Source organism: Corvus cornix, chromosome 12 (genome assembly GCF_000738735.6).
Source record: "Corvus cornix cornix isolate S_Up_H32 chromosome 12, ASM73873v5, whole genome shotgun sequence".
NCBI lineage: Eukaryota > Metazoa > Chordata > Aves > Passeriformes > Corvidae > Corvus > Corvus cornix.
This window is the reverse complement of record NC_046342.1, coordinates 3,508,854-3,525,380: the sequence shown is the minus strand read 5'-3', so window position 1 is coordinate 3,525,380 and position 16,527 is coordinate 3,508,854. Positions and strand designations below refer to the sequence as shown.

The window sequence follows — 16,527 nt, the reverse complement described above, 5'->3', positions numbered from 1 at the left end:
AGGGCCTTTGCAATTCTTGCTAATCTGGCCTCTAAGAAAAAAAAAGCCTTGTTTAACCGAAGATCTAAGCACTGGTTTTAGCAAGTGGTTTCAGCATTCCAGCCAGAGTTAAAAGTGCATGGCTCAGCCTCTCTTTCTTCAGAAAGAGCTGAAAAGGCTTGGCTTCCGCTCCTTTCTTAGGAAAAGAAGGGGAGAAAATTCTTGGTCTCACAGGCTGCTGGCAGAAGTGCTGAAGCTTTGTGATCAGTGTGATAGAAGTATGGCACAAATAGTCTGTCGTGGTTTAACTCCAGCTAGCAACTCAGCCCCACACAACTACTCACTCATTCCCTTCCTGGTGGGATGGGGGAGAGAATTGGAAGGGTAAAAGTGACAAAACTCGTGGGTTGGGATAAAGATAGTTTTAACAGGTAAATCAAAAACTGCATGCGGAAGCAAAATAAGGAACTCGTTCCCCACCTCCCATGGGCAGGCAGGTGTTCAGCCATGCCCAGGAAAGCAGGGCTCCATCACAGTAACAGTGACTTGGGAAGACAAACGCCATCACTCTGGACATCTCCCCTTCCTTTTTCTTTCCCCAGCTCTGTATGCTTGACACCATATGGTCTGGGATATCCCTGGGGCCAGTTGGGGTGTTGCCTCCCAGCTCTTTGTGCACCCCCAGTGTCCTCTCAGTGGAGCAGCATCAGAAGCAGAAAAAGCCTTGACTCTGTGTTAGCCCCGCTCACCAATAACAAAAAAACCTCTATTATGAGCATTGTTTTCAGCACAACAAACAAACCACAACCCCATGCAAGTTACTAGGAAGAAAATGAGCTCTCCCAGCTAAAACCATCAGTCTTTCTTCAGATCTTTAGGACCCAGAAACATAGGGTGTGTCTAAGGACTTGTACTATAAGCTTTATTTTATTTCCTTTTCTCCAGGTTCAGACAAGCTCTATGTTAAGTAGCTCAGGCTCTTTCCTTGTGAACACTGCGGCAGTTGGTGCATTTGTGCCCTGTTGTTGAGGAAGAAAGAGGATTGGTGAAGGAAGCTCAGCTCATGGCATAGGATGGAGCATGCCTGGTAGTGGCTATTGTCCTCTCCAAGCCCTTGTTCACTGTGGTTCCTCCCCAAGCCTCACTGCTGCCATTTTCCTCCTCAGCTGGCATTCTTGAGCAGCTTTTCCTAAGACTTCTGTTTCACTTTGGATGCATGTATATAGATTGTATTCTACTTCCTGGCCTTAATCTGACAAGCCACACTTGTCATGGGGAGAGCAGCTTGTCCGAAAAGGAGTATTTGGTGGTAGTTCAAGTACTGGACAAGATGCATGAGAAGGCTCAGGATTAAAAGATGTGTGTTAGGCAGGCTAGGAAAGTTTGTAGCTTCCTGGATACTACGAAGGCCAAATGTTTCTGATTACATCCTAAGTGTTGCTGCAGGTTCCTGGAGAGCTGTGTTCTCTGCCCAGATCCCAGGGCTCATCTCCATTTACTGCTGACTAGACAGACATGTCTCAAACCTGTGGGGGTCAGCTTTTGTGCTGGGAAGTTGATCTCATAGTACAGTGGGAAAAACTTTTTTTTTTAACTTTCTTAGACTGGGTTTTTGTCTCATACCTCATCCAGTCCAGCATGACTAGAAACAACTCTGCTTTTTCAGCACAGATGCTTCTGCTTTTCTTTGCTAATGGTCTAGCTCACCAGGAACCACTTGACCAAATGCTGTAGTCCTCTTGTTTTGCTATACTGGTATTTTCTATTCTTGTGCTTTGCTCCTGAGCGCTCTGGGGTTGTTCAGGGGAAGTCCAGCTTTTGTCATTGTGACGTTTAGGTCTGTATTTATCTCTCGCCTGTGGCCTGTCTCCAGAGTCGTCAGTGGCCATCTGCCTTAGCCCTCGGCACGGCAGGGCCTGGGGGATGGAGTCAGAGGAGAGGCGGTGCTGGAAACACAAATGTGCAAGCTGCTCAGGGCAGTCAGCATTCTTGCTGTGTGATACATCACAATTTAGAGCATTTGTTCTCCTTTTCATTTAGGAAAGGAGCTTTACTAGTGAGTTGTGAAGCATTGCCAGTGTTCCCATACAAGATGGCTTACAGGGAGTAGGGACATCAGCATCATGGTGTGCTCAGCAGTAATTCTCACACCCATGGCTGTGCAGCTCCCTGCCCTCACCTCTCATCATGTGGTGACCTCCAAGGCTAATTTTTCTGTCTCCCTTTGAGTTACACCCTCAGAGGAGACGTTCCTGTTCTCTGGCACTGTGAACTGGCAGGAGCATCTCCTTGGTCTGGTAAGACAGCTGCAGTCTTCAGCCAGGGTTCAGTGATGTCTAAGGGGTCTCTGGCTGGGTCTTGAAGAGCACAGCACTGTTTCTATGGAGGGATATATTCCTTGCTGGAGGGTGATGTTGGTTTTGGGGATGGGATTTACCTCACTTAATGGGCTAGGAAGAGCAGTTATCTTGAATGTCTTACTGAATTTTGTTTGGAAATGTGTGTTACTACAAGAAAACACATCTTATTGCCAAAAAGTGTTTGAACAGTGAGGTATGCACATCAGACTTGGAGCAGATACACTGACAGGGATGTCTAGACTTAAGTATTGTAGAGCAAATTTTGTTCCAGTGCACGAGTCCGTTACTGGGGAGGATAATGAAATATGGGCTGTGGTATGTCTGTGTAGTCACGGATAACTCTGCTCCTGAACCTCACCCCCCACCCTTCCCGAGTCAAGCTCAGTGGACACTTTGTCTTGCTAAGGAGAGGAGATCAGTCTGTTGGAAGGGGATGCTAAACAGGCCTGGGTGTTTAAACTGCTGCTTGAGCTATATTGGTGGTGGTGGAGGATACCAAAGGATCTACCAGATTAAATGAACCGGTCTCCCTCAAGCTGTTTCTTGGATTGTACACTGCATTTTGCAGTTTAGTTGGAAGGACTTTCAATTTTATAAGCCAGCTAAAATAGTTGAACTCAGCTGTTGTTTAACAGATGAAGGATGAGTAATATTCAGGACTTCAAATAATTTTCTGCTTTATATTTGTTTTGAAACTGCTGGGATTCTTCTGTTGTTATTTGTGGATAGTGTCCATGTTTAGTAATAACCCTTTACTTTGAGTTAGTTTGATGAAAAACACTAAGCTGTATCTGGGCTGTAAAGTGTCTCTTTCTCAAGCCCTGTGGAAATCTTCCTCTTCAGAAATGTTGCCTCTGAAATGCTGCTTGATAGAAAATATTTTTTTCTCACATTCACTTGTACGTGGGAAAATACTGCCTGTGTCACTGTTTCTCTACAGTGTGTGGATGCATGTGTGGAGCAGTTGTCTGGCTTTGGACTCTGTCCCCACCTGATGCCCAGCTCCTTCTCTGGTGTCACAGCCTCAGAATGTTTTGTTTTTGTGGCTGTCACTTCCTCCCAGGGAGCCTGCACATCCAAAACTTGTCATGTTGGGTTTTCTTGGAGGTGCTGGGGTACTTGGCAGTGAGCCCAGGACACTTGGTGGCCACAGCCCCTTCCCAGCAGCCCTTGGATGACTGCAGTCCTGAGCATCATGTGCATATCTCCTGAGAGTGACAACTGTCACGCAGATAAATCTTGTGTTCTCTTGTCCTATGAAGTTTAAACTACAGGAAGGTGTGAAGTTAAGCTTGTCCTCTGTATTGTTTGGAACAGCTGAAAGCTCTGCTTTAGTCATTGGCAAAATAAAAGAAATTGAATCCAAGACAGAGCTGCATCAGGAAGGGAAGACTTAAGTCTGTGAAATATTTGTCTGGAATCTGGGAAGCGCTGACCTCTTGCAGATGCTGGTACCTTGCTTGTTCTTGGATATTAACTATGTTAAACCCAACTAAAACATCTATGACTGTGTCTGCTGCTGAAATTTCTTCTTGTTGATAAAGCAAATAAGAGGGAGGAGAGAAATCCCCAGCATGTTTTTGTTTGTGATACAGCTTAGGCTCTGAGTGAGTTTGGGAGACAGACTTTGAGGGATGCCTTGAACAGACTTTGACAGGAGTTGCTACAGAGAGGGACCATTTGTGGTGTGGGGTTTTTTCCCTCCTATTCCCTGGCCTCTGCTTCAAAAGCCAGCTAAATATTCACATTATTTCCCTTGCACGGAATGTGGTGGTGTGGTCGTGTAACCACAAAAGGAAATGTTTTCCATGGGATCAGTGAGATGATTCAACTCAAATGTACGTACACTCATACTATCCCAAAAATCCAGTGCGAGGAAATGAGCGGGAATGTGCAGACAAGGAGAGAGAAGCACTGTCCTGTTGTGGGGAATTTGGGTTAGATTGGGTTAAACATATTCTGAAGTATCGCCCCTCCTTTTGAGTCTTTTGAGCTTCATCTCTGACATGGTTGAATTGGAGCAGGGGAGATGAGCTCGTGTTCATCCAGAACTTCCCCCGGCCTGGCAGAGTTGTGTAGCTGCAGAGACATCCCGCGGCCGGATGAGGAACAACCCGAGCCGTGTCCCTTGTTCAGGCCTCCAAGATCCCTCAGTTCTTAAATTGCTGCCCTTGGCTGCTGCTGTGCAAAGAAACTGGAAATTTGATGCATTCGGAAGCTGTAGTCACCACTTGGTTCTTGAACCAACATTTGGATAACTCATCGTTGTGAGGAAATCCTGTGACATTTTCCCCAGCAGCCTCAGGAGCAGCTGTGATCTAAGCTGGAAAGGGCAAGTCATCTGGAGAGAATTTGGGCAGCTTTACTTTTCAATCATCCTGTGGCTATACCGGGCACTCTGCAAACATGAAAAGAGCATCTGCCTCTCTAAAGCACTTGTAATCTCCTTTGGATTTAGTGATATATCTTCCTTACCTCTAGAGCTCAGAGCCTTCTTGTGTGTATAGGTGCTGTGAAAGTATTAGAAAATTGTTGTCCTGAAAGGCTGGGAGTAATAAGGGAGAGAATCTGAGCAGAATCCATTCAGTTCCAGCACACACACAGTGACAGAATGACTGTCTTACTCTGCATCTTTCATGTCAGTGAGCCCTAAAGGAGAAAACAGTGTGACAGTAGCAGGTGAGCAGGAATTATTTAGTCATTTAGATGTTAAAAATGCAGAGGCACAAGGAGTGGAATTCAGATTCTGGAAATGTTTGTACTGCCTGTGTCAGTCACCATTACTGATAGGCAGGTGTGGGCTGTAGCTCAGTCTGCTCCACTGCCTTACTGATAAAACTAACAGGGAAGGAAATAGTATTTTCTAAAGATGGGAGGCTCATTATAGCCATATCTCCTTCTTTGCCTGTCTGCTGTCAATCCTATTGGAGGAGCTCTGCATGGGACTGCCTCTGAATTAGTGTTTGTTTACCTGTAGGATTAAAGAGGTGGTGAGGAGCATGCTGGAACAAGCAGGATGTAAACAGAAAACAGAAGAGGATACAGAGGATACAGATATAAATAAATACCATAAGCTTCTCCAAGTGAACAGGGAGTGAATGTAAGTGGTCCTTTACTAACAGGAATCTCCTTTTCTTTTTCAGATCACTGCAAGGAAGCAAATTGCCAGGATTTCCCCCCTGTGGCTGCCTGACTGCTGCTGAACTACCCCTCCCAGCCCATGTGGCTCTCCCCATGCTCCAAGAGTGCAACAGGTGCCCAACGCAATGTGTGTTTGTCAAACCATGGAAGTGGGCAAGTATGGCAAGAATGCCACTCGATCCGGAGACCGGGGGGTCCTGCTGGAACCTTTCATTCACCAGGTGGGCGGCCACAGCAGCATGATGCGCTACGATGACCACACTGTCTGCAAGCCCCTCATCACCAGGGAGCAGCGCTTCTATGAGTCCCTGCCCCCAGAAATGAAGGAGTTCACACCTGAGTACAAAGGTGAGGCCTCTGGGCATTCCAGAATGCAGTTACAGCTTTCAAGAACCTGCCCTTCCATTTTCCTGCAGCTGTCTTTTGATGTTACTTTACTTTTCTACTTTACTCTTTTGCAGGCTGGCAATTTGATAGCAGCACTTGGAAAGGAGGAAGGTTTTTTTTTTTTGTAGGCACACAGAGTTGAATGTGCTCCTCTTTCTAGACAGAGAGCATGCAGTGTGACAGTTGTAGTCCATAGTTTAAGATTATGGATGCATAACAGAAGCAGTTTTATTACCAAGTTATTGTCAGTTGCAGCCTTGACCTTGAGCTAATGAGGCCAGATCATAGACTGAGCATTTGCACGTTCCAGTTCCATAATTTATTGCTTCCTCATCCAATCTCTTTATGGACCCATAGCAGCAAGCTGTTGAAGCAGGAAGTACAGCTTTCCCAGTGCTGAGGTGCAGCCTTGTCCCCAGCTGCTTTGAAGGAGTGGAATTTTCCAGTGCCTGTGTCGTAGTAGTAGATTGGCAGCTCAGCTGTGTCTTTCAGAAGCTCGATAGGCTTCCGGCCTTGTGCATTTGTGTTCAGGATGGTGATGTGGTCAGGTAGCCTTCTGTGGGGCTCAGTGTTCCTGTTCCCTCTGCTGCTTTGTCTCCATGTGGCACTGGGAAGGTGGTGCTTTATGGACAGCTGGGACCACCATCTGTTCAGGGTCTTGCCTTTGCATCTGGCTGCAGCCTGACTGTCTCAAAGCAGTGTCTACACACAGGTCATGAGTGAGGGGTGCAGTCTGAAACAGATGGGTCTTCTCTTACCCTCCAGCCACTCTGGGGCCACACAGTGCTCTAGTATCCCATCAAAAACGCCACTGAAGCCTGTGTAGTTCCTAGAATCCATATGATGTGAGTGTTTTCTGGGGGGGTGTTTTTAAAACCAATGAAGCTGATAGTCCAGATGGACTGCTGTCTTCTTGAGGTCAGATACTTCCTGGTACCCTAATGGCAGGGGGATGTGCATGTCCATCCCAGTGTGAGATTTCATGCTGTGCAGTTTCACAATAGTACCAGAAATTTTTCCTACTTGATCTGGGGGAGAGGATATTTTCTATCTGAGCACTCAGATATTACTGTAAGACTTCACAGAGATATCTTGAAGAGCACATTCAGGCAGCACTTGGAGTGGCATTTATGTAGTGACATTCTGGAGTCCTGAGCTGCTCTGGAGTTGTGTTTGAGCCCCCTGAACCTTGTTAGCATTGTCCTGTGTAGATAAGGAGAAAGGGAGGACAGGAACAGGATGGCCTGCATCAGCTGAGCAGGACAAGGTTTTCTCACGTTTGTGATGAATCATTTGATTCAGTGCATCTGTTGTTTGATACTCCTGGCAGCTAGTCAATACTAGTGACAAGCTAATGAAACATTTTGTCATTGCACATCAGGAGATGGGCTGATGGCCTCATTTTCAGGGCTGGGGCAGTCCCAGAAATGAAGATGTCAGCCCTAACTGGAAGTGTCAGCGGTCCTGCTGTGTGGCTGGCCAGATATATTCTGAGTCTGTGCTGTGAAAGATCTATAACTTCCCTTGGACTGTGGTGCTTTCCAGGAGTCTTCTAAAGGTAAAACTGGACAGGACACATGGTCCTGCTTGCCTGCACTTGGCAGAGGTAGTTATGCTTCTAGGGGCCCCTGTTTTTATTGCTAGGGAGCCCTGGGCCCTTGCAGGTCCTTTTTTTGTGAGACTGGCTGACTTATGGTAAGAGTGGTAGGTGTCACCTCAGCCTTAGGGCTCTGTACTTCATTGCTCTGATGCTGGAAAGCTGCTATAGCAGAGAAAGCACAGTCCTGCTTGGCCAGTGATGTTCCTGTCAACAGCAGGAATGCTTCAGCGGGACATAGGTACTTACCCAAACAAACCAGGTATTATTTCACATGCTTCGCTCCCCTCAGCATCTTGGCAGACAGCACTTGACTCTCTCCAGTTTGACGACATTTGCTGCAAGACTGAAGGAAGGAAATCAATCACACCCTCAGCCTACCAGCTGCACTTTTGTCCTTATTTCCTGCAGTGGCAGAGCTTCCCCCTCTTTCATTGCTCTGGGTTTGCTTTGCTGCTCTGTGAGCTACATTTTCATCTCTTCTGCTGAACATTTGGTTGCTAATGGTTGTGTATTCCCTCACCGGGAGAACTGATGTGTTACTTCTTCCTGGCAGGTGTGGTGTCTGTCTGTTTTGAGGGAGACAGTGATGGCTACATTAACCTGGTGGCCTATCCCTACGTGGAGAACGAGGCTCTGGAGCAGGATGATCTGCCAGAGAGGGACCAGCCACGGCGCAAGCACTCGCGCCGGAGCCTTCACAGGTCAAGCAGTGGCACCGAGCACAAGGAGGAGAAGCCTGGCCTGGCCAGTGACAGCACTGAAAGGTAAAACTTGGAGGGCCCAGTGACAACATGAAGAACAGGAGATCTCTCTTCCTTACTCCTTTGGTTGAGGGTGTTTTGCAATTCCTTAAGGTGGCCAGGCTGTTGTGCACTTGATAGCCCAGCGCATTTTGGCACTGCAGACTGTGTCAGGAATTTTGCCAGGTTCAGGACCAACTCATCCAGATGAAATGCTTCTGACACAACAAGATAACTGTTGGCAGTGTATCAGATGTGGAACCAAAGCATATAGAGTAGATTTGAACACTCTTCAGTCCACCTGGTTATTAATCCAGGGCATTCTTCCCAGGGTATTTTGAATATGGGTCTTTGCTGCCTCACCACAGCCAGAGCTCTTGCAGAAACAAGTTTTCGTGCTTGCTCTATCCATTAGTAGAGTACAGCCTGGCAGAGATATTACATCAACCAGAGCCTAGAGCATGGGTCCACAGCCCAGGGTATTGGTGAGAATTTGCTTTTAAGAAGATTTGTGTTGTGTGCAGCAGGAGAAGGAATAGGAGATGGTTGTGTGCCAAGGGAGGATGTGACAGTCGTAAGTATGTGAAGAACTCCTGCATTCTAACAGGCTGGTTTCTTCTGTCTTTACACCAGCACCATCCAGGAAACAAAGAGTCCCAGGGTGGACTTGCACATCCACTCAGATGTTCCATTTCAGATGTTGGATGGGAACAGCGGCCTGAGCTCCGAGAAGATCAGCTATAACCCCTGGAGCCTGCGCTGCCACAAGCAGCAGCTGAGCCGCATGCGGTCGGAGTCCAAGGACCGGAAGCTGTACAGTATCCTTTGGGAGGCACAGCTGGGTGTGTCAGGCTGCTGCTGCCCTGGCCTTACCCGTTTTGTGCCTGAGGCAGCCAGGCCTGCATTTCCCTTGGCATTTCTGTCTCTCACACAACCACAGTTGAGTTACATGTTCCTTTTCGCTGTTCCTTCCTGCTTCCCATACTGTGACACTAATGAATCATAGAATGGTTTGGATTGGAAGGCACCAACCTTAAAGATCATGTTGTTCCACCTCCAGGCAGTGTGACTGACTTCTTCATATGGTTGAAGATGGGGGTTTTTTTCTGTGCCTTTCCTCCTGCTTTTGCTGGACTTATCAGCTTGTGGGGTTAATTTGTTTCACCTGGATTCTGTTTTCCTCACATAGAAACAAACTTACTTTTAATAGCTGCATTCTTCATCATTTTAAGTGCATGGGCTTCCTTCTCCAATTCTCAAGTGTGTGCTTGGAGACTCCAGCTTTTATTTTTAAATGGCTTGCATCACTTGCAGAGAAGTCATTCTCTTTGGCTGCCCTCTCCTTTTTAAGCACACTTCCTTATTTTTATGAAGTTCCTCTTTCTAAACCAAACACAGTTTCTCTCTTGCAGGTTTAATCCAGCTGTGCTCTGGTTCCCATTTCAATGTTAACATGTTGATCTGTGCCCTGTGGGATTCCTTAGGGCAAACTTTTGGGTTTTTTTTTCCCCTTTTTGGAACAAGTTGCTGTACAGACTGCCTGGGGTGTGTTCTCAGTGCTGTGCCCCGATGTGGGGGGGATTGCCCACTGTGTGCTGGTGACCGAGAGCTCCTGTTACTGTTCTGTTTCCTGGCTTTGTCACCTCCCCAGTTCCCCCCCGTGTATTGGGCAGTGCTGCTGTTCTGGACAGGCCAACCCTGCCATTAGTTGACCCTTGAGTTTTCAGTCTGTGGGGATTGTATTGTTTATCCATATGGTCAGATGGCTGATTTGATTAGACTTTAAGCTTTCTCTTAATGGATCAGCAATTCCTACTGTACTCTGTCCTTCCTGACACCAGTGTTTAGCTTTTCAGTTTCCCCTCTGAATTTCCAGTACACATGCACGTGACCTTCCTGCTGTTGGCTGTTCCACTTTCTAGGCTGTTTCCTTCTACCAGCTGTCAAAGCCTGGGTCCACTGTTTGGGTTTTGTCCTTTTCTTCAACTCACCAAGCTGTTTGTCTTGTCTGTTCTTTGGTTCCTATTTTTTTGTTGCCCAGCCCTATCTCCTGCTGGCCCAAGTCCCTGTCTGTGGTGGCCCTGGGGTGTCTCTGGCGGGTAAGCTCTCCTTGACTCATATCCCAGAGTTCCTCTTGCTGGAGAATGTGGTGCATCACTTCAAGTTTCCCTGCGTGCTTGATCTGAAGATGGGGACCAGACAGCACGGAGATGATGCCTCTGAGGAGAAGGCTGCTCGGCAGATGAAGAAGTGTGAACAGAGCACTTCAGCCACCTTGGGTGTGCGTGTGTGTGGGATGCAGGTAGGGATCCCCCAGGCTGCAGATGCTGCTCTTTCCTTTTCACAGCTCCATTAAGCCTCCCAGTTAGTGTTTCCTGCTGAGCACTGAATTTGAACTTCCCACTGCAGGTAGGTACACCAGCATTCATGCTATTTTTGTCTTCATTTCTAAGCCTAAAACAAAGGAGCCTTCTTTTCCTGAGGTGGTGTGTTTGTCCAGAGCTCTTCTGTTAACTGACAGTTAGGGGATTTCTAATAAAATTATTTTTGTGGCTTAGTGTTCAGCCAGAATGACAGTGCCCGGGGATGGAGGTGTCCGACATTTCCTTCTGTACTGCACTGATTGTTAAAAAGTTGCTCTGCTGTGCCTGGGCCCTGTGCACAAGGGTTTGCTGCTGGTGCTGCTGTGCAATAATCGCTCATTTCCTCACCTGCCAAAGGAACCAGATCTTGTAATCCAGATCTCTTCCCACGGACTCTGAAGCAATGAGGACTCCTCATTAATCACTTGCCACGTAAAGGCAATAGATGTTGGCAGGTCCCACTGCCAGGGGATTGTTGGAGTTGCTGTAAGACTTTGCTGTTAAACTCTTGGGGTCAGTTGTGCCATGCCTTTTGGGGCACTGGGACTGATGAGCCACCTTTTGGGTGTCCTGGGAGAGGACTGGTGCTCAGGCATCCTGAGTATGCCCCCGGGCTGCTCCCATGAGCTTTGGGATTCAGGGAATGGCCAGAGCTGCGTCTTGTTCCTGCTCCAATCATAAGGGGGACAGGATGAGTTCCCCCTGCCCTGTCAGTGCAGGACAGCTCAGGGCTTAGCCTGTTGCTCCCACTTGATGTGCATTTCCTTTGGTGTTCCAGGTCTATCAGCTGGACACAGGGCATTACTTATGCAGGAATAAATACTATGGCCGCGGCCTTTCCATCGAAGGCTTCCGCAATGCCCTCTACCAGTATCTCCACAACGGCATTGAGCTGCGCAAGGACCTCTTTGAGCCTGTCCTGGCCAAACTGCGGAGCCTGAAGGCGGTTTTGGAGAGACAGGCCTCCTACCGCTTCTACTCCAGCTCTCTCCTCATCATCTACGACGGGAAGGACAGCCGGGCGGGGATGTTGGGGGAGCGGCGGCCGGAGGCGCGCCTGAAGCGGGTGGACGGCTCTGTCCCGGAGAGCCTCCAGGACGGCGGCAGCTCAGAGCCCGGCTCCTCGGCCCAGCCCAAGGTGGACGTGCGCATGATTGACTTTGCACACAGCACATTCAAAGGGTTTCGTGACGACCCCACTGTGCACGACGGACCTGACATGGGCTACGTGTTCGGGCTGGAAAGCCTCATCAACATCATGGAACAGATGCGTGAGGAAAACCAGTAGCCCTGGGCTGTGGCCTCTTATTCTTGTCCTGGTGGCAGGAGCAGACAAGACCACCTACTACCACAGGAAAAACACAGACAAATTTGGTTTTAAATAACTGTATTGCTCCATTGTTTTTAAAATGTACTTGGATAGAAGAGCTGAGGTGAGGCAGGATGGAAGAACTCCTCGTGCTGACCAGACAGTTCTGACCACACTCGCTCTGCCTTCTGGAGGAGGCTCTGTAGGTGCCTGCTGGGTGTCAGGTGTTCTGGTTCTTCGCTCATCACATGTGCGTTCTGGAGGGAGGACCTGGACATAGGGGAGAGAGAGGGCTCTTCACGAGGCTGGAGCTCTGGTGCAAGGAGCCTCCTGCCTCAGGCGCCTCCTGCCTCAGGAGCCTCCCCTTTGAATTTCTCCTGAGTTATTTGGAAAGGGCACTTGCCTAACGGTTGGCAGCGTCTGTGGGGCCACTGGTGAGAAGTCAGAGGCCGGTCCCTGTGTTCGGTGTCGCTGGCTCTGCCCTGGGTTTTGCCGATGGGGCTTTGCTTTTGATGCTGCCTTTTTCTGCTGTTTGGGCACTGTGAGTAGCCACCCCAAACACGGAAATGAAATGACCAAATGCAACCCCTGGCAGAGCTGTGGCTGGGAGGGAATGCCACACACCTGGAGCTGCGCTCGAGCCTGGGGTCTGCTCGCTCCCTGGTGGCATGGCATGGGCAGGCACAGGGCTCTGCAGGAGTGACTCTGCCCTGGACCACTGACTTGCAAGCACTCAGCTCGTGGGCTAGCAATACTATCTGTAGCAGTTAACATGACCCCAGCTGTGCAGCGGGGCATTTTGGACCATTTCAACCCTTCCCCTCCTGTAAAGTACAGAGTACGTCCCTCTAGCACAAAGCTGCCCTCTTCCCCCGGGGACCCTCTGCCCCCAGGCCCTGCTCGTCCATCAGGTCTGGGGGTGGTGGAAGGGGAGGCTGAGGCTTAGGGCTGATCCCCGTCTCGTCACTGAGGGCCTGCAGGGGCCAGATGCGGGGTGACCTAGCTGAGCAGTGAGTGCCACTGTCTTGACTGTTCAGCACCACTGCCTGACTGTTCAGCTTTGCTTCACGGAGTCAGTCTTTCCCAAAATAAATGTCCTCCAGCCTCCTTTGATGAGGAATTAATGTTTGATACTGTGGCCTGGTGGTACCGGACCGTACCCTGCTCCACCTCAGCTCCTGTTTTTGTGCTGGGGCCCTGGCTGCTCTCTCCTGCTCTCACTGACTTCGTTCCATGGCATTACCATTACCCTGTGTACCCACAAGGCCGGGGTTGGGGTTGGGGTTTTTTTAAATTACTTCAGGAAAGTTTGTTTGGGGAATACTCGCATGTCGCATGGGTGCCGACTCCATGTGCGCAGAGGCCGCTCGCAACGTGCGGCTGCTCGGCCTCGCTGCCACAGCAGGCACAGGTCCGTGGCACTGGTGTGGAAGGGGACAGGAGAGCTGCCCGCTTTCTCTGCCTGTCTCCCAGCTCCTCAAAGCTTACCCAAGCCACTGCTCCCCTGCCACCCCCTGGACAAGGACCTTTATCCATGGCACGCTGCTCTGCACTGGGTTACTTCATCGCTCCTGCAGGTCCCTACCGTGCCAGGACTCGCAGGATTTTCAGGGAACAGGTTTGCAGGAGTGAGGGAGGCTGGGTGAGTGCTGGGGTGTAGGTACCCACGACAGCCGTATATTCCCTGGTCCTGCCCCAGCGTAGCCCATCACCGCCCACCTCTGCATGTCCTTGTCCCCGCGGGTTGTGCTCGGCCAGGCCGCAGATCCTGGAGAGCCTCCTGCTGTCCCCCCGCGCTCATTCCTGCCCTTCCCCACCTCACTGGGCCGTGACGGACGGGCCACGCTGCCGGCGCTCAGTGGGAGCTGCCTTTCCCCCGCTCCCCTTCGGACCACCACGGTGGCACTCCACAGCTTGTACATAGCCTTGGCCCCGTTTGTTTTTACATGAATAACCACCCTGTTTGTGCTTCACAGAGAACCAAAAACCATTAAAGGATCTGTTTTTGTCCGCGGTGTGCCGTGCCTGCCTCTCCCACCGTCTGAGCCTGGGGACGGGGGTGGGGGGCTCGGGTGAATGTCCCCGCCCGGTGCTGCCGTGCCGCTGCTCTCTTGTCATCGGGGTCGCCTCGTCGCTGCTGCGTGCCGAGGGAGCTCCAGCTCCGGGCAGGGTGCGGTGGCTGCAGCAACGACCTGGCCATACGGCGTTGGGACCCGGGCGGGCGGAGGAGTGTGCGGGGCGGGCACTGAGAGCCGGGCGGGCGGTAGGACCCGGGCGGGCGGTGTTACGGGGCCGGGAGGCGGGGCCCGGGCGGGCGGTAGGACCCGGCGGGAGGCGGGGCCCGGGCGGGCGCTGTGTCGGGGCGGGCGGGGCGGTGACGCGCCCGGTGCGCCCGGCGCTGACGTGTCGGTGCGGGCGCTGGCGTGGGACGCGGGACGCGCGGGATGCGGGCGCTGATCCTGGTTGGCGGCTTCGGGACGCGGCTGCGGCCGCTGACCCTGAGCCGGCCGAAGCCGCTGGTGGAGTTCTGCAACAAGGCGGTGCTGCTCCACCAGCTGGAGGCTCTCCGGCAGGTGGGGGCGCGGGGCGCGGGGGGCACGGGGGCCGTCCCGCCGCCGGCTGACCCGCGCTCCCGCAGGCGGGCGTCAGCCATGTGGTGCTGGCGGTGAGCTACATGTCGGATGCGCTGGAAGCCGCCATGCGGGAGCAAGAACAACGGGTAAGGGCCCTTCCGCCTCCCCCCGCCTCTCCCCGCAACCCGGCCTGTCCCGCCGCTCACCTTGTGCCCGCAGCTCGGCATCCGCATCTCCATGTCCCACGAGAAGGAGCCGCTGGGCACAGGTAGGATTCGGGCAAGGGCTTGGGGCTGGGGGGCGGGCGCAGGCGGGATGGAGGAAGTCTGGGGACAGCAGGGTGGATGCTGGAGGGATACCGGGATGGGTACGGCAGGGCTAGGGACGTTGGGAGGGGGGCACCGTGGGCATTAGGGTGGGTATAGATGGGTGGGGATGGAGAACACCGGGAGTGGGACACCATGACTATGGATGGGTACGGCCGGGAGGAGCAGGGGCATCGGGAGGGATATGCCAGGATGGACATGGGCAGGACCAGGGACAGCAGGCCGGGTGAGGATCCAGAGGGCCTGGGGACTTGGGAGGGGCTCTGGGACGGGCAGAGGTGAGGCCAGCAGGACCTGGGCTCACCACGTCCCTGCGGCGTCACTCACGGGCGCGCAGCGGGGCCGCTGGCGCTGGCGCGGGACCTGCTGGCCGAGGACGGGGAGCCCTTCTTTGTCCTCAACAGCGACGTGATCTGCGAGTTCCCCTTCGCGGCGCTGGCCCGTTTCCACCGGCAGCACGGCGGCGAGGGCTCGCTGGTGGTGACCCGCGTGGAAGAGCCGGCCAAGTACGGCGTGGTGGTGTGTGAGGCCGACACCGGCCGCATCTGCCGCTTCGTGGAGAAGCCGCGCGTCTTTGTGTCCAATAAGATCAATGCTGGGCTCTACATATTTAGCCCTGGCATCCTGCAACGCATCCAGGTACGAGCCAGGGTGCCACGCTGGGCCAGGCTGGGCCAGGCTGGGGGTCTGTGCCCCCTGCTCAGCCCTGCACCCCGTCCTCGCAGCTGCGCCCCACCTCCATCGAGAAGGAGATCTTCCCAGCCATGGCACAGGATGGGCAGCTCTACGCCATGGAGCTGCAGGGTAAGGCCCTGTGTCCAGTGCAGGCAGCATCAGGGGTCTTGCCTGCACTGCCACCCTCACGCTGGGGGCTGTCACCGTGGCTCTGTCCCCACAGGCTTTTGGATGGACATTGGGCAGCCAAAGGACTTCCTTACGGGCATGTGCATGTACCTGCAGGCGCTACGGGCTCAGCACCCCGAGAAGCTGCACTCGGGGCCTGGTGTCGTAGGGAATGTGCTGGTGGTAAGTGCCAGCCCCCAGGACACCAGCCCTGGGCACATCATGAGCTCTCTGCATTGTCCCACTGCTGTCCTCGCTGCCATCCTCAAGCTGTGCCCTCTTCCCTGGCTGGCCAAGTGGCATGGGCTATGTCAAGAGCTGTCTGCCCTCCTGACCCTGTTATGGCCCCTCTTCCTTCCAGGACCCCAGTGCCAAGATTGGGGCAAACTGTGTCATCGGCCCCAATGTGACAATCGGGGCAGGTGTGGTGGTGGAGGATGGGGTGCGCATCAAACGCTGCACTGTGCTGGAAGGGGCCCGCATCCGGTCCCATTCCTGGCTGGAGTCCTGCATCGTGGGCTGGAGCTGCTCCGTGGGGCAGTGGGTGAGGACGTGGGTGTCCCTGCAGGGGATCGGGACTCAGCTCTTGCCCTCCCACCTCCTCGGGCTGCGGCTGCAGGGATGTGGTCCCTGCAGGCAGGAGCAGGAGCCTGGCACTGGGCCCCGAGCCCAGGGATGTGACCGGGCCTTTCTGGGCAGGTGCGCATGGAGAACGTGACTGTGCTGGGCGAGGATGTCATCGTCAACGACGAGCTCTACCTCAACGGGGCCAATGTGCTGCCACACAAATCCATCGCCGAGTCTGTGCCAGAGCCACGCATCATCATGTAGCAGCCCCAGCAAGCCCTGCGCTCCCAGCTATCCTTGGATTAAATATTTATATTTCCATTTACTGTTAAGCATCAC

At 52.3% G+C, this 16,527-nt stretch overlaps 2 protein-coding genes across 4 annotated transcripts in view; both read left to right on the top strand.

Moving 5' to 3' along the window:
* IP6K1 (inositol hexakisphosphate kinase 1) overlaps positions 1 to 13,894 on the top strand; it is a 37,090-nt gene extending 23,196 nt beyond the window's left edge. For all 3 annotated transcript variants that reach the window (XM_039558909.1, XM_019280401.3, XM_019280402.2), the window contains 5 exons: positions 5,483 to 5,828; positions 8,021 to 8,231; positions 8,841 to 9,025; positions 10,334 to 10,509; positions 11,349 to 13,894. In XM_039558909.1, coding sequence (XP_039414843.1) covers positions 5,606 to 5,828; positions 8,021 to 8,231; positions 8,841 to 9,025; positions 10,334 to 10,509; positions 11,349 to 11,858 — 1,305 coding nt within the window. In that variant the 5' untranslated portion in view covers positions 5,483 to 5,605 and the 3' untranslated portion in view covers positions 11,859 to 13,894. The remainder of the gene's footprint in view (positions 1 to 5,482; positions 5,829 to 8,020; positions 8,232 to 8,840; positions 9,026 to 10,333; positions 10,510 to 11,348) is intronic.
* A 378-nt stretch (positions 13,895 to 14,272) lies between these two features.
* Positions 14,273 to 16,513, top strand: GMPPB (GDP-mannose pyrophosphorylase B). Its single transcript, XM_039558924.1, has 8 exons — positions 14,273 to 14,452; positions 14,518 to 14,598; positions 14,672 to 14,720; positions 15,116 to 15,417; positions 15,504 to 15,582; positions 15,677 to 15,804; positions 15,983 to 16,165; positions 16,321 to 16,513. The coding sequence occupies exons 1-8, from the start codon at positions 14,324 to 14,326 to the stop codon at positions 16,450 to 16,452; spliced, it is 1,083 nt and encodes a 360-aa protein (XP_039414858.1). The 5' UTR covers positions 14,273 to 14,323; the 3' UTR covers positions 16,453 to 16,513.
* The last annotated feature ends 14 nt before the right edge of the window (positions 16,514 to 16,527 follow it).

Coding starts and splice junctions, on each gene's coding strand:
- GMPPB (XM_039558924.1), top strand. CDS start 14,324: ATGCGGGCGCTGATCCTGGTTGGCGGCTTCGGGACGCGGCTGCGGCCG. Junction 14,453..14,517: donor AGCTGGAGGCTCTCCGGCAG/GTGGGGGCGCGG, acceptor GCGCTCCCGCAG/GCGGGCGTCAGCCATGTGGT. Junction 15,583..15,676: donor CTACGCCATGGAGCTGCAGG/GTAAGGCCCTGT, acceptor CTGTCCCCACAG/GCTTTTGGATGGACATTGGG.